At 41.7% G+C, this 17,376-nt stretch overlaps 1 protein-coding gene across 3 annotated transcripts; it reads right to left on the minus strand.

Moving 5' to 3' along the window:
• Positions 1 to 6,001: 6,001 nt before the first annotated feature.
• Positions 6,002 to 16,952, minus strand: LOC101754225 (uncharacterized protein At4g18490). Of its 3 annotated transcripts, none has more exons than XM_004969936.3 (15): positions 16,786 to 16,952; positions 15,122 to 15,203; positions 14,773 to 14,893; positions 14,491 to 14,676; positions 13,608 to 14,387; positions 12,958 to 13,137; positions 12,737 to 12,868; positions 11,031 to 11,216; positions 10,778 to 10,940; positions 9,741 to 9,805; positions 9,499 to 9,538; positions 9,045 to 9,203; positions 8,526 to 8,636; positions 8,367 to 8,444; positions 6,002 to 6,448 (listed from the first exon to the last, which is right to left on the minus strand). In XM_004969936.3, exons 2-15 carry the CDS (start codon positions 15,183 to 15,185, stop codon positions 6,443 to 6,445), a joined length of 2,271 nt encoding a protein of 756 aa, XP_004969993.2. In that variant the 5' UTR covers positions 15,186 to 15,203; positions 16,786 to 16,952; the 3' UTR covers positions 6,002 to 6,442. The 3 variants fall into 3 exon arrangements, with proteins under 3 accessions (XP_004969993.2, XP_004969992.1, XP_012701968.1); XM_004969935.2 differs by having other exon boundaries at positions 10,769 to 10,940; positions 16,786 to 16,951; XM_012846514.2 differs by lacking the exon at positions 16,786 to 16,952 and adding an exon at positions 16,386 to 16,671 and having other exon boundaries at positions 10,769 to 10,940.
• Between the last annotated feature and the right edge of the window lie 424 nt (positions 16,953 to 17,376).

Consider the following 17,376-nt stretch of genomic DNA (forward strand, 5'->3'; position numbering starts at 1 on the left):
GAAGGAAAAGAAGGTGGGACTAATGAGGTCGGGCTGATGAGGCTTGCTAATTGCCTATCACTCATAGCGCATACTTACAATGCTCTACGTGGGATAGTAGTATTTGTATCTACCTTTTTAGCAGGTGCTAATATAGGTGTCCTTCTTAGGCAAGCAAAAGCCGAAGTCTAGGAGCCGGAACCAATCAACCAAACATAGTACTACCCAACCCAATAGGAGTCACTTGCAGGTTCAGGGGTAGTTACCTCCCACTCCTCGTATCATGGGTATAATCCTTAGAGAGCAACTCCAACAAACTATCCATTTTGATTCTCTATTTAACTCTCTAGCTAAAAGATTCCTCTACATATTGAGCAGACTATCTATTTCCCACTCCAACAGACTAAGTTGGCAAAAAGATTCCTCTTCGTATTGAGTTGCTCATCCCAATAAACTATCTATTTCCCACTCTCCAAATCCTAATAACTAGGTTCCTTTCTAAAAATCTACACTCTCCATTCACTCCAACAGTCTCTCCATTTCGCATTACAACAAACTCTCAATTTTGCACTCTCCATTTTGTGCGTGGGACTCACATTTGGCAGGCCAAACTCGCTTGCCAAGTTTGGAGAATGTGGGGGAGTATTTGGCAAGTCGGATGGGATGGCAAGTTGGATGTCAATTCTGTTGGACTGTAATTTTTCAATAGACTTGCTAAATTTTGACTTGGAGAATGAGGTAGCAACTCTATTGGGATGCTGTTGCTACCTAAGTGTTGGCCTATACTTGCTAGCTTTTTTTTTGAACAAAACGGCAAATGCCGTAATAGACGAGGAGGACATATTACTTGGCCAATTTGATTATGGGGTATATGTGGGCTAAGTGGCAGATCCTTAAGATGGACATTAAAAGAGTTAATCCCAAGCCGACCTTCAATTTTTATATGTTTCATCTCTAAAAAAGGTCATTAATAAATGCATTTACTTTATGGTCAAGCATCGAGCTTACTTTTGTTTAGGCTAATCAGATGAGGAGAGGCATGGGGTTCCAGCCGTGCAGCACAAAACCAAAGTTGCTAGAGTAGGTGACTTTGTGCGCTTGAAAGGAAAGTATGACTCCATGCATATACTCCGAAAGAGAACGTGTATTAAAGCTAGCGCCCTCGCAAAAAAAAAAGTGTATTAAAGCTAGCGCAATCTCTCTTGCATTGTGCCTTTATTTTCTCCTCTGTTCATTCCATTTCTGGAGCTATTTGAACAATGCAGAGAACCAGAGATTAGTTTGACGATGACCCCAAAAACGATCGATTACAAAAGAACTATGGCCCATCACTATTGTGTGGTCTTGCTACAACAAATGATATTTATGCATTTTTTCTATAATCTTGATCAAAGCTAAAATAATGACTTAGAACAAAACTAGAAAAACTTGTCATTGAGAATGGAGAGAATACAAAACAGTATGTGATGGGTCCTTGACTTTAAAAAAGAAACATACAAAAACTTTTTTTGGAGGGCAAGAAACGTACAAAAACTAGTAAATTGAAACATATACACGAACAACAACACTACGCGAAATGGACCACGAGCCGATCTTCCGGCGGCAGCTCGCGTGCGCGGAGCCCGCGAGCGCATCGCCACGGTGATCATCATCGCCTAATGATGCTGGGGGTCCGGTCCTCCGGGGCTCAGCCGCTTGGACTCGTGCGCCGCCGCGCCAACGACTCCGCTCTGCCCCTGCCCCGGCACCGCCATCTCGGCGACCTCCCCATGGCCGCCGCCGGCCGGTAGCAGAGCTGCCGCCGTGTGCTCTCTCAAGACCCGGGCCGAGTCCGAGAGCGCGACGGCGGAGAGCAGCAGGGCGATGACGAGGAGGTGTCCCGTGCCGATACGTGCCATCGCTCGCTTCACGGTGGTCGGACTTGGACACTCGAGATGCCGTGAGCTGCAGAGAAGACAATGCGATCGTATCACTTGTGCTTGTGCAGACGCTAGCACCTGCTGATGAGAGGTCAGTGCCAGTAGGAGCTATTAGCGATGGGAAGATCATACAAGGCGAAGCTAATGATGGGTCTAAGAGCTACGAGGAGCATGTCTTATATAGGCCCCGATGCTGTGGCATCCACGTAAGCTCCTGCATTTTCTTCTCGAACCCAATGCAGAAAAGGAAAAAAAAAACTCAATCCTGTGGACCTGGACGGTTAACCGGCAGTTGGGAAGGACCTTTTAGCCGGCTGACGATCACTTAAACAAAACCAAAGAGCGTCCGAAAGTAACCGAGCTTTGCAACCCTGTGGACGCTGAGCCACTAGCCTGGCCTGCCCGGAGTTCATGCATTGTTCCATTCAAATCCCCTCGCAAACAGATGCTCCCTTATTCAACCATTCGCATTGCTTCGTACTCGCACCAGAGGCCAAGCCATCTATCAGGGACGGCCAAAGTGTGTTCCTAATGCGCTCGGCGGGTATACAGAGCAACCGGCAAAGGTTCATGTGCGAGCCACGCGATCGAGTGCCACCAGCTGCCAGTAGGCATAGGCAACTGACGGAGGTGTTTTGGCTTACTTTTAGGTACAGGTTGATTACGTAACCACATACGTGCATATATACAATTGTTATACAAACGGTTTGTATTATTTTATATATGTATGTGTGTACAGCAGGCAACTGATAAAGCAACTCCATCTTGAACTTTTAACTCGAGTGGATATGTACGGGTGAATTCGTCGGTATCCTCTTAATTTGATCCGAGCGAATGATCTCATCTGACGATCTTGGAAACTTTTGGTTTTGATATGCCGATGAAAGAAAAGGGGAGCGCACAACTTTGGATGAGACAAGTAGGATAGGAGTTGGCAGCCATAATACGATGAAGCGACCAATGGGATGAGTGGGGAAATTGACTGGCACCAATCAGGTCTGTTCTAATTTTCCGTATTTTAAAGAATACAAATTCGGTAATTAATGCAAACAACTCAGTTTGTAAGATTATTTGTCGTGTATCCTGATCACTCAGGTTTGAGTCTTTGCCTCAGCACAAATGCTCTTCTTCTATTTATTTTAGAATTTAACTAGCGCTATTCTTTCGTTTGTACGCGAGACTTGACACGGTTACTTATTTTTTCTTCATAAATCTCAAGTATCTTGAGGCTTATGTCCAAAGTCATGGAGGCCCTGGAAATGCCGTCATCAGAACCCCTAGAGTGCTAGCTCAGTCTCTTCATCAATATTGAGGATCCTGAAGCTTCTGCGGTCGAAACGTCGCCACGTGGGTCTCTAGGATGCGGTACAATTGTCATCTACGTATTTAGCTTCAGCAGATCCCTTAGCGTGAGCCCATGCATGCTTGGTGAGGATCTGGAGCTTCGGGACATGGTAACTCCAAAACCCTTAAGGATGTTTTGCGGTCGAAGCCATCGCCACGCGGGTCTCTGGGATGTCCATCGTCATGGAGGCTCCTGTTAATGTCATCATCAGAACCCCGGAGTTGCCGTCTTCAAAGGTCGGAGAGACATCTCCAACAGATGGCCTACTCGTTTTTCTCTTGGTCGTAGGGTTTCACCGAGTTTGAGCTTAGAGGTTAGGTGCCGTACACATTTGTGAAATCTAATGTCAGGTAGCTCAAAGAAGTCGATTCTGAACTTAACAACATTGAGTTGGGAACAAATTCTTTGAAAATTCAGTGAAGACATCGGGCCTTTTCTTCTCTGTTCCTTTTTGAACTATTGGAACAGTGCATAGATAATTTTGACGATAGTAGCAAAAAAGGATTCGTTCCGAATGGCTATGGTCCAATAATATTATTGTGGTCTCGGTACAAAACATGATATATATAGTGGGCATTTGACCCCAAGAAAGAAACATTAAAAAAAGAGTAAGAGTAAAACATGCAGGAACGACAACGATAACCAAATGGACCATAAGCTCTTGCCAATCTTCCGGTGGCAGCTCGCGTGCGCGCACCGCACGATCTCACCACGATGGTGGTCGCCTAATGGTGCTGAGGGTCCGGTCCTCCGGGGCTCAGGCGCTTGGACTCGTGCGCCGCCGAGCCAACCACGGCGGCGCGCTGCCCCTGGCCGGTCACCGTCTTGAAGTTACTAGAGAATTGGACGGAGAAACTGGTCTCAGCGACGTCCCCACGACCCCCGGCCGGTGTCTTTCCTGGTCCTTCTCTCATGACCCGGGCCGGTTCCGAGCACACGATGGCGGCGAGCAGCAAGGCGATGCAGAGGAGGTGACCCGTACAGGCACGTGCCATGGATCCTTTGCTTCGGAGGCTCTCTATGGACCTTTGGCACTCGAGAGGGCCTTGAGCTGCAGACGCAATGCAATCCTATCACTCGTGCAGGAGCACTTGCAAAGACAGAGCTCGGTACTAACAATGTATAAAGATCATATAAACAGAAGGCGATGGGGTTCTGGAGCTACAAGGCACACAGTCCTTATATAGGCCAGATGCTATGGCGTCCACGCAAGAAAGACCCGTAGAATAGAACGCTCCTGCATTTTCTTTCTAGCCCAATGCAATGCGGCAAAAAAATATTCAATTCTGTGGACCTCAACGGTTAACCGGCAGTTTGAGAGGGCCTTTTAGCCGGCTGACGATCACTTAAACAAACAAGACAATCTGAAAGTAACTGAACTTTGCATGCCTCCATTCAGATCCTTCGTGTACACCGATGCTTCCCTCAACCACTCCCGTCGTTCCGTACTCGCACCAGAGGCCGGCCATCTATCAGGGGCGGCCGAAGTGTGTTCCTAATGTGATCAAGAGGCACAGAGCAACCGGCATTGCTTCTTGTACGAGCCACGCTATCGAACGCCACCTGCTGCCAATGGGTAACTGACGGAGCCATGGAGCCGAGAAAAAAATTCCACCTCCAACTTTAACTCCAGTGGATACGTATAGGTGAATTCGTCGGTATCCTCTTTGGATTAGTGATCTCATCTGTTTCTCTGAAACTTTTCGTTTTTGATCGTCACATGAAGAAAAGGAGAACGCAACATTGGACGAGACAGGTAGGATAGGAGTTGGCAGGCATAATAGAATGATACAACCAATGAGAAGGTTAATGAGATGGGACGAACGAGGCCTGTTGTAACAATGTAAAGTTCTCCAAGTTTTGCAGAAAGACGAGAGAAATTACGGAATAGACCCTGCATTCTAGTTCGCCTGCAACCTCAGCGACGGAGAGGTTCAAGCGATCTACTTAGCAGATTTCACTACACAAACCAAACACATCAGCTTTGCCGCAATAGGCCACTCACCCTTACCGATGGTAAGCCAAATTGGGTAGGGTTCAGATTGAGGGTGGGAGCCATGGGCATTTCGTAGACAGCACTTGGTCGAGGGGACCGGCACAAGAGGGATTGCAGCTCGACATGGCTTCCCACCACGAGTGTCAAACCCACATTAACATTAGTGTAAGGTTATGAAAAAGCTTTAGCGGACCATTACAATGGCCTTATCCTGTTTATTCTATTTGTTAGCAGTAGTGTTTGTCAAGTGTCCAGCTGTAACTCAGAAACAGTTCACTAATGGATTACTCCGCAGCACCAACTTCATGTACTCCCGGTCCTACACTACTAGCTGAGTGACCGGATCATAAGGATGTAAAGCACAATCTCTTTTTTGTTATATCATCGATTTAAACAAAGCAAACAAAGTTCATAAATGTGCAGCACAAGCGCAATAATTGGATTTGAAGAATTTAAAGCAAAAAAAAAAACTTCAACATAGAGAACAATAGCAAGAACTTAGTAGAGGCATGCCTATTCACAATGGGACGATCTGAGGTCCGGCTGCTCAAGCTACAGTTTAACTAACATTGATCAAGCGTGCATGCTCGGAAAGCAAACAATGAGAAAGAAACACCAACCCACTATGTCTTACGTTCTTAATTCTTAGCCATCTGAAAATGTCAGTGCTACCGAGTGTGCTGCAACTAGATAACCAGCATAGTAGCTAACTAAAAGGAAGACCACAAATTTACCAGCTTTTAACACTAACATACCAAAAGGTAGAGGCAACAAAAATTACTAGCTTTTAACTCTGTACATCAGGTTTAGGGTGGAAAGGGCAGCCTAGTCATCCACCACAATTGCTCTATCCTCATTCTTCTTGCAACATCTCCCTAGCATCAATCTAATCAATCTAATGTGAATGTTCTCACGCCAACTCCAATTAGCATAGATGGAACTAGAGATTGACATGGTGCTCATCTAGTCATTGAGTCCACAACCAGAATTATCAGGTTACAAGAAGATATAGACACTCAAAAAATTGCTATACTGTGTGGATGGACATGTGTACTGAAGCCAGCCATCTAACAAAATGCACGAGGAAGGCAGTTTTTTTAGGTTCAAGATTGCATTTACACTGGATCCTGAGCTGTTTCGTTGCACTTACATTATCCGAACTCCACCAGGGCGAGGCATTTTTTTCCCCGCACTTGTCCCGCATCAATGCTGCCAAGCGCAGAAGCACCAAGTTACCAAAACAACTAATGTAACATCAGGATAAAGAAAACTGTAACACAGCAACCATAATCATTGGTCAAAAGGTATGATTCCTCACGGTGATGCATGCATCAAATTTATCAAAACCTAGAGTCACTTTTTGGAGCTTCAGCCAAAAGCACTGAGTGTGTGTATTGGTGCAACTGGCAGTGTTGTATACATACAGAGACAAATAACCCACTTTTGGTCTCCTTTACGAATATAGGCCATTACTAATCAGCAATGATGATAGCTTTATTGCTGTAGAAGTGGCACATAAGAGGTCTGTGCAAAGGCAATATTGATAATTGATCGACAAGAAGTTCATAAATACAGGTCCTAAAATTACATGGCTGTCCAGTCAATCAGTATTAGCTCTTTCCAGCCTAAACTAGAAGAGAAAGCAATCTGATAAGGCTGCATGCAAGGCACACATCAAAATATTGTGCAATATGGGTAAATAAGCATACATCAGGTGCATGATCTCAATTTTATTTTGGAACCCACATTTCATCAAATAACCTAAGTTTTTCTGAACCAAATCCTGATATGCTAAACTAAAAGAATACGAATGAAACAAGCCTTGAGAATACTCATAGGGTGCTAAAACATCAAATATTTAGCCTTCATTACACTCGATCACAAAAAAAAATGGGACTGGTATGATCAAATAGCAGCTTAACAAGAATCGCAACAATAAGTGCTCTCTGTAAAACTAAAAAGTGGATAGAAATAAGTGCTTTCTGGAAGATGCCAACAGTTCTTTCATATTTTTGAGGAATTATTCTAGGAAAATAGGTTTTTTCAAAATACTTTTAGAAAGAAAAGGATGGTACAAGCTAGGTTGCAGTTTTCAATACCAAATGAAATGTTTAAATTTTATAGCCCCACACATTTGCATCATATTCCTGCACCATTTCTTAATGTGGAATAGGACATCCTCTTTATGAACCTCCAACAGTAAAACAAGAAAGACTAACATCAATGACAAATTTTATTTCATATTTGGAGAAACCTAGAATTAGATAGCCTCAGAGGTCATGATAGATTGGAACCTAGAAGCCATATATATAGAAGATCTGAAACTAAAGGTTTTCTGTTTCAAGATTGGCCAGAAACTAATATATGACACATCCCTATATATATAAATAAGAAAAATAGGGCATCCAAGTGGGAAAATGGCACAAAACAAGGGTGGCAGTGTGATCCTTATGGTTGAAAAGACTTATTTAAAAAGGCACTGTGATAGAAGGATGAGCACTAGGTGAAGTTCTAGTTTCTTGTATGAACTAAACATACCAGTATACCACTGAGAGCACTATGTGAATTTTTACTGGTGGCTTAGGCCCTATGAATCCCTGAGTCGTGTTTTGTTACTAGGCTGTGGCAAGTCTGTAACTTTGTATTTTTAGTGGGTGTGTGTGGTTTTCTATATTCGACCTGAGTGTTTTCAGGATCGTTGTACTGTTTCTCTTCTACCTTAATGAAAGACACGCAGCTCTCCTGCGTAGTTCAAGAAAAAAAAAGTGCAGAATGTGGTCACCAATGGCTGCAGGTGGCAACTGGAGAGCCCATGGCAGGTTGGGGGCAGCAAGGACATAGGAGAGGTAAAAGGTACAAAATTACCGGGAGAAAGAGGTGATGGAGGAGAAAGAGGGTGCCATGCATGGACTACATACTGGCTGGTAGTGTGCTGATGTGGCTGCAAACATGGAAAAACTGGTGATGGGGCTGACTACGTGGAGGCTAAGACCACTAATGAAAATTGAAGAGTAATTTCGGCCACAGAAAATTATAGGCACCACTACCTCAGCTTCCTCTATCTTCACTTACAAAGAACTTCAGCTTAAGATAATAGCATAAATTGAAAGAGGCTTTGTTAACTTACGGCGTTAATGGTGCCAACTTCCTCAAATAAGTACTTTTTGGATCTCAGGTCATTCGCAAATTTCTGAATCGAGCGAATGTTCATGTGGTGAAGGCATAACAAGTTTAGTATCCATAAATGTAAAATTGAAGGTGTAAAAAAAACATTCAATTAGGATATCTTCTCCTCAAACATTGGGTGGTTTAACATCAGCATCGTATTGTTGTTAACGATAGCCTTAACTGCTAGCTCTTTAGCTTCTGCATGTTTCCTTTTCAATAAAATGCATATCTGCAAACAGAAGGTATTAAGTGAAACTTTGTTAATCTAGATCCATCAGCATACTAGCTCAGGAATATCATCATCATGCTAAAGCAAACAGTTTAGGTTAAAGAAAGGAGGCAATATTAGGAGAACAAAACATACTCCCTCAGTTCTTAAAATATATGACGTTTAGGACAAGCTAATTAGTCCAAAAATGAAAGTTCTCAGGCTATATCAATTATAAAGGTGGGTAAGCCACTGCTCAAACTCCAAGACAACCTTCTTTTTTGTGTACACTTAATAAAGCACTAAGAGAACCTCTACGGGTAGTTTCATGCAGTAAAGCAATTTGCACTCAAGTTATAGCATTCCTCATAAAGATAATAAAACATCGGACAATTCTTTTATGGTAAAGCATTTGACAGATTTACTCACATCTTCAAGCTCCTTTCTGCAAGTCTCAGCTTTTTCTAAGTTGCCATCATTTTCTAACAGCATAGGCAACTCTAGATCTGAAATGTCTCCCATCCCAGATGGCATACATGAAGAGATCGCATTATCCATATGAGCTTTTGGAGTTCCACTTCCCAGAATCTAACAAGTGAAATTAATAAGGAGATGCCGAGATGGTGATTAGCATAATACTGACTCCAGTTCAAAATGTGAGCCAACTTTTGTCTTCTCACAATCTATAAGTGAGAATTGGCAAATGGTCGCTGTAGTAATATATTTTTAAATGAAATGAAATATATGTCCTTTATGCTATTTCTTGACAAATCTATTGATTTTTTTCATTCAAGGTTCCATTCATGTAAGTTATGATTGTTTCAAATATTTTGACTATGCACCACAATGACTTGAGAATCATCAGAACTTTCATGACACTTACCATTCCATTTCCCAACTCTGGAACAGTTTGAGGTGATTTTCTGCATGATCATTTGCAAAGTTGTTACTTCCAATAGAAAGACATTATATAGTAATAAAAGATACTCCCTCCGTTCTTAAATGCACCACGTTTAGGACAAGCTACTTACTTCAAAAATGAATTAGCTTGCTTGTCCTAAACGTCGTCATATATTTGAGAACAGAGGTAGTATTAAGTTTCTCAAATGTGGTCCAACTAATAACCTTACAGCTGGAGACCTCATGATGCATTTGAGAACTGTAGGAGCTTTTGGATCTAGAACTGATTCCTGCAAGTGAAGTTAACAGCATGAAGAAAATTGCAACTAAATTAACACAGATAATTATTTTATTTTCTATTTTTTATAAAATAGGGATACATCACAATACTATTTTTTCCAAATAGCTTCAGTATTTTATTACCGAATAAAGATTTGCTACCTATAACCGCAAATTGGTTCTGCAGTCTGCTTATAATAGTGAATTAGTTGATATCATATTTAACTTTCAGTTTAAGTTTAAGATAGACAACAAAAAAACTATTACTCTAGATGTAGCAATGTACTGATAAATTCAAACATGGTACATAATTTTTACTTAACACCACAAGAAACATAATTAGTCTCTACAATAATAAATACATCACAGTAGGTTTTTATTCAAACCCCATAAAATGCATTTACAGGACAAACTAGAAACCTGATATTTGAGAAGATAAGTCCTTATACAATTCCCTGTTGTTGCATGGTTCATCTCTTCAGTTATGAGTTATGGTCTCAAGAATGAGCTATAAGAGTTCACAAATAGATGGATATGATCCTTTATCATGTCATTCTAGGAATTTAAGTAATTCCTCCAGGTATTTTTTTAGATTCTGACATACAGAGTGAATAACCTCTAGCAAACTTTAATATGAAATCAGCAAGTACAATATAATATTGATTCAACAAATATAGCTAAAAAATCCAATTATATAAAGCTCAACCCATGGAGAGAGACGTCCGCAAGGCATTGCAATTAAGGTCGAGAAAGGCACCAAATAACGGCTGCCCAGACACAATTTCGTATATTTCTGAAAGCAGTTTACTCAGCAGGGTACCTTTGCTTCTGATTATAAACTAAGCTTCTAGGTAAAATGGAAAACAAACCTCAGCAGAAGACAATGAGGATAACCCAAGTAGAAAACAAGTTTTAGAGTAGAAATGGGAACCCCTTTCTAAGGAAATGTAATACTCGACAGGAAGAGAACATGCCTCAGGAACCTTTTGCATTATGGCTGGGCTAGGCAATGCAGGTTTTCCTTCAGGAACGGACTTAAGGATTTTGGATGTTGTTACAGGGGAACCCTTGGTCCCACTCAGTTGAACCGATTCCTTCTCTAGAACCCTGTCAGACTTTGGACTTCTGATTCCTAATTTTGCAATTCTGCATTCAGATAGATTATTTTTAGCTGCCAGCATGCCACTCATGTAATTTCAGAAGGCAAAGGATAACCGGAGCATAAGGATATTATACCTTGCTCCTGTCATTTGAGAAATTATTGATATTTTATTATCTTTGGAGGGAGCGACTTGCAATGAATCAGAAGCGTTGCTGCTTTTTAGAAGCACATGATTTGCAACAATTTTATGACCACTGCCATGTGCTGTGCTCATTCGAGCATTCAGCAGAGATGAATTCCCTGAGCTAGGAGCCTCAAGGCTAAAAAAAATGTACATATATATTAGCATGGGATCAAATCTGACAAGAATTCAAGAATGCCATAATTACACTAAAAAGGTAGTTTAGCTGCAGAAGTAAATACATTCACAGAATTACATGGATATGGTTGAAAATATGTTATAATCGGCCACAATTAGCAATACATAAAGACAGATTGTGTGAACGGTCAAATGATGTAATTTTATCAGGTAGCACAGTAAAAAGAGTACATCAATCAGTGGTACAGTTGTTGCCTATGGAGTAATTTTCCATATAATGATCAACAGACTCTATCTCCAGCAATCAACCTATTAATTCTACCTGTGCAAACTGGTACGCGATTTTACAAATTTGTGTGCAAAAGCAGCCGGAAGCAGTGCTGAGAATTAGCAACAGATATCATATAAGGATACTCTCTGACGGTTATAGATACCTGGGTACCCTCATGGAGGGCCCAGCCGACCACTAATGAGCCGGCCCAACTTGATGAAGAAGGCAGAAGATAGAGTCCGGCTAGGGCTCCCCACGTGTTGTAATCCGACTAGATCCCATCTATAGTAACTGACCAGGGGACTTGCCACGTAACCCTACCCCTCGGAGTATATAAGGGGAGGTAGGGGTACCACTTAGAGGACATCCAATCCCACCATACGAACCCTAAACACCCGAGTGCAGGGCGCAATACAATCCTCCAAACAGGATGTAGGGTATTACGCTACACTAGTAGCCCAAACCTGTATAAATCTCTGTGTTTTGTGCCTTGCGTTACCATCAAGTTCATGGTCTTGCGATCCTCTCTGCCTACAAATCAACCATCTGGGTACCCCCTAGGTGGACTGCCGGTCACTAAATCCGACACTCTCTAGCCACTCAATGACATGGATGGTTGAAAAAAAAATATTGCAACAAATGGCCATCATGGAAACTACAAAACAAGCAAAGTCGATGTGATCCATTCTACTTAATGAACCATTCCACCTCTGCAACATCCTTTTATAGACAAATGCACTAGACAGTTTAAAAAATGGTCAGACCCTTTCCATGAATGCAAAATTATAATATTTCCAATAAATTATGAAGGTCCTCATCAACTCTAATAGAAATCAATTAGAAAAACAAGACCAATAAAATTGAAACTTTACAGCGATCTTCATACAGTTCAATATTAGGCGATTACCACCAGAAGGGACAAAACACTGAACTGAAAGTATGGAAGATAGCACAGATAGGTCAGATTTGCACTGTTGCTAATGAAAAATAGTTCTAAAGAGTAAGCCAGATAGCATAGCAGCTTTTTCTACAAGCTTCATTCAGGTTAACATCAGGCAAGCTAGTAGCAGACGTAATTAAGATACTGAAAATAATTGAATTATGTCAACCATGACACATAGACAACATGTGCAAAAAAGACACCAAAGAGAAAATGGGGAACACTGTGCATGCCCAAAAAAATACCTGCAGAACCAATTTCAAATATGGCACATTCATAATGTGCAAGATGAAGGATGATAGTTTCGTACCCTGATTTGACATTTCTGTCACCTTTGGCATTAATGGAGGTGGTCAATAGCCCATGTGATGCTGGCTTGCTGTATGTTTTTGAGAATGCAGTTTTAGATTTGTCAGGTCCTGCATTAGCTTGCTTGTGTTCCCTGTGTATTCAAAACAACATTCATTATTCCATACGCTAGTAAGATTCATCATTCATGAATATATGCTAATCTGCCCATCTGTCTACCACCTTTTCAAATCTGTAGGATGCGTAGTCATCTTTTTTATCACTTTACTTGCACCAGATAATTGATTTAAGGCTGTTTCTGAAGTTAGTTCGACCCTGCTTACTTTCATATTCTCAGACTTGTATAAAAGAGAAAAGCTTCCTCTCTCATTTGCCAGTGCAGGTTCAACATTTCTGGTTCCCCTGCATATAATGTAAGTTATTTCAGGAAAGTAACAAACGTGTAAATAGAACCATTGTGTCACAGTTCTCTATATTAGATTCACTGTTACGACATCAGAATGAATTATGAATAGAAGCATGGCGCACCAGAAGCAGAATCAGAATGGCAGACTGTCCGTTTAGTCTGTAACATTACTATCTGATTTAAGATAAAGTACAGTGGATGACTTATGAGGGTTTTATTTTGTGAATGAAGAAACTTGTGGCAAAGACGTGTAAATAGAACCACTGTGTCACAGTTCTCTATATTAGATTCACTGCCACGACATCAGAATGAAATATGAATAGAAGCATGGCGCACCAGAAGCAGAATCAGAATGGCAGACTGTCCGTTTAGTCTGTAACATTACTATCTGATTTAAGATAAAGTACAGTGGATGACTTATGAGGGTTTTATTTTGTGAATGAAGAAACTTGCGGCAAAGACAGACCTCCGCGTCGAAGAAGAGAGACTCTTATGCCCTGAAGTCCCTTCCTCAGTATTCGTTGTCCCACATGATGTCTTCTTTAAAAACTTCTTAGGAACATCACTAAAACTTTGGTTACCTTGACTTCCTTCATTAAGAGACACACTTTCCTCCACAACCTCATTCCGGGAATCAAATTGACCCACCGGTCTTCTTGAGACATTGAGATTAATAATGTTAGTGTCCCTGGATTGTGAACCAATCGACTGCTCATTGTCATTACTCTCCCTTGATACTTGAGCTTTACCAAAGTCCGCTATAGGAGCATCTTTACTGTTCATAGGATCTGGTAGCACTTGTGTTGGATCTTCACCGGATAGAGCACTGCATGAGAAATTCTGGGAAGCTATGTTAACAGCTTCTTTTGTTGGGTATATCTCTTTAGGATGCTCTCCATGATTGCCACTGCGCACAGAGTCTACTTTAGTTTGTTCCATTGTTGCAGGATTGGCACTGGTATGTTCTTGGATCTTGTCAGATGAAGCGGCAGCATTAACATTTGAAGCCAGTCGACTGGCGTTCTTTACAATCTCATGATTTGCCGGATAAGGTCTTGATGCACAAACATCCTGTGTTTGTTTGTCCTTACTATTGTTATCTTCAAGAATAGCAGTGCCCTTGGCCAAAAGGCCTCTTTGTGTATCCTTGTTACCCTCTAAAGAGACAGGGTCAACTTTACCGGTACCTTTACTCATAGTCTTTTCCTTAATTCCTAGCTTAGCATCAAGACTAAACTTTCCCAGCCTGAAAGCAAACAAAACCAGAAACAGAACAACTAATAGCTTTATTTCTATATCATTTATCATAAGCACCTTTCAGTCTTCACAGGCCAGTCAGTTGAACTTACTCATTGAAATCAAAGGAGAAGGAGAAAATGTCCTTTTCAGTTTCCTTTTTCCCTTCAGAAAGATCATCACCATTTGAACTGCTGTGCTTCACCTTTTTCTTAAGAGGACTAGAGAAATCCAGATCAGACATGCCCATTTTAAAAGATGGTAATTTGTCAAAGGCTCCATCAAGTCCGAAATCATCCCTGGTTAAAGAAATAATTTGTTAGAGACATCATGAACAACCAGCAGTTGAATGCATTAAATGTTGATGGGTCAAGCCTTTCAAAAGATTAACTCACAGGTTGTCAAAGTTGAATTTCTTGCTACTCTTTGGAATTGAGTCAACACTGAAGTCAATTGTGTTTTTTCCTGATTTTGGTAGCTTCCAAGATGAAAGAAAATCATTTCCAAAGTCTTCATCTGCCAACATATAACAAGCATATGTCAGGTCAAATAATTAATTAGAAAAAACTTCAATCAACCCATAGCAACACATTGCAGATACAGATCAAGTATCATCAATTACTTTCTGAAGGTAGGACGAGGCAAGTATGATGAAAATGAGCCCTAAGTAGTTTCCAATCAGAGCATAAATAAGGAACAAGTTCCTGAGATGATCGGGTACTGACAGTACATAGGAGGACATACCAAGATGTGAGCTTATATTTTTAGCATTTGCAGTAGAAACATCTCTTTTTCGTGATTCCTCCATAGTGTAAACAAACTCAGGCTGCATTTAATGAAAAGGGAAATGCATTAGAAACCACCAAATAGACATAGAACACGATGAAGATCACCTGGTGTTACTGCAGATAGAATCAATGGATACAGGAAAATATCCAAATATGTCTGATATTACTGCAGAAGCAACCCCAACCCCCACACACCCACACACACCCACACACACATTAGTATCAAACTAATTCAGAAGAGGGAAAATCACCTCAATGATGAATAAAGCATGTAAAGTTGACAAGCAGTAGGAAAAACAAGTAAAATGTTTTATCTACTAGTTATGACAAGTTTGGATTACATGCCTCCCTCTCTAAGATGTTACTTCTATCAAAGTTAACACCATTCACTAGCTATCTCTAAATATTAAATATATCAGCAGCACAACAACGGGACCAACAATGCACCTTTAATTTTAAAGAGGAGATGGGGGCTTAAAAATGAATCATGGGTACCTACTACCACTACAAAATAGGCCTGTCATCGAATGAAAAGTCTCGCAATGCAAATCAGTACAGAATCATGGTACATTTGTATGATACGCTCTGCAGAACTGAGTGTATTTAAGATGCCATTTAATCAGCTATGAAGTGAAAAAATTTAATAGCTCTGGCACAAGAGAACGAAAATGATGACCTAAAGTACACCAAATGTCCTTAAGAAGCAACAGGTTCTACAAGTAAGCAAATAAAGGTTATAAGCAAGGACAAAGGCTATTTCCAGTAAGAGGTCCATTCCCCTCATTCCAAATTGAAACAAGGGAGACACCACATTATACCAAGCACTCGTAGACAGGAAAAGCCACTTTGCTCAATTGAATAAAGTACTGCCAGTAATTTTCTCCAAAAACGCAGCAAGAGGAAACATGTAAAAAGGCTTAACACTAACACAATGAATTTTCTACCTTAAGAACACCCCATGCAAGCAAGCAAACAGCATCGTGATATGGGGACCAAAAGGCAACGGAACAGTTGTCAATAAGACTGAACATGTCCAGGTCCAGCCAGCAGCTAACGAGAACAACTAATAACAACCAGGAGAGTATCACGACACTGTTAATTCCCGTGAATTTCTAGTGGACCTGATCCCCTGACACAGCGGCGGAGCACGCTCTAAATTTTAGGTGGAGCGAACATGCGCGATAAAACTCGTAGTAAAAGAGATAGTGTACCGCCACAACCTCGATCCGCCACCGCCGCCAGACGCTCCTCTAAGCCCGCCGGCCATGGAGCCCTCCCCCGACGATCCCGAACCGGAAACCCTAACCCAGCCACCACCATGCCTCAATCCGAGAGAGGAATGAGGAGCAGGAGGAGGAGGACCACCTCGTCGCCGGCCGTCTATCACCATCCACCAGAGTTCTACGGGCACGAATCGTCGGAGGAGAGAAGGGAGAGCCGTTGAGCACGGACGGAGAAGGCGCGGCTCTGGCTGTGGCGGTAAGGGAGGGGAGGAACACCGAACACCCAGTTCGCTGCAGGGGGTTCGCGTCAGGGGAGAACTCAGGACGTCAGGGGTGTACATTGGGGTTTTGTTGCTCGGTTCCGCACAGCACGAGGTGAGGGAAGGGGCGGGCATACCTGGCGGATGCTCGTCGCCGGAGAAGGGCCCGGCGAAGACCTTGCGAGACAGCGAGAGGCGGCGCCGCTCGCCCAGTCGTCGACGCCAGGAAAGGGGAAAGGAAGGCCACGAGAGAGAGGTGAACGGGAGAAAAAAAAAATTCAAAAAGCGGGTGGATGCAACAGCGAACCGGCAGCGAAGCTCTCGGGCTCGGGCACTCGTGGAGTCGTGGTCGTGGATGGCAGCGTCATGCTAATTTTTTTCATCAATGCATAAAGATATCTCAAATTACAAATATATTTACTTTATAATTTATATACTGGAGTAAGCTCCTTCTTAATAGAATAATACGCAGCTCTCCTGCATATTCTACAAAATATACTGAAGTAAGTAATAACTAGGATTTAAAATAAGGGTGAATTTATTTTCTAATGATGCTAGTTGTTTGTTCGTGATTGCACATTACTCATATTTTTTCTAATGTTGTGCTCTCCCCGTCCCAAATTATAAGTTATTTCGATATTTTTAGATTCATAATGTTTACTGTATATCTAGACATAGTATATATTTAGATGTATAGCTGCTAAAGCTATGAACCTAAAAGTTACAAA

Source organism: Setaria italica, chromosome V, assembly GCF_000263155.2.
Source record: "Setaria italica strain Yugu1 chromosome V, Setaria_italica_v2.0, whole genome shotgun sequence".
NCBI lineage: Eukaryota > Viridiplantae > Streptophyta > Magnoliopsida > Poales > Poaceae > Setaria > Setaria italica.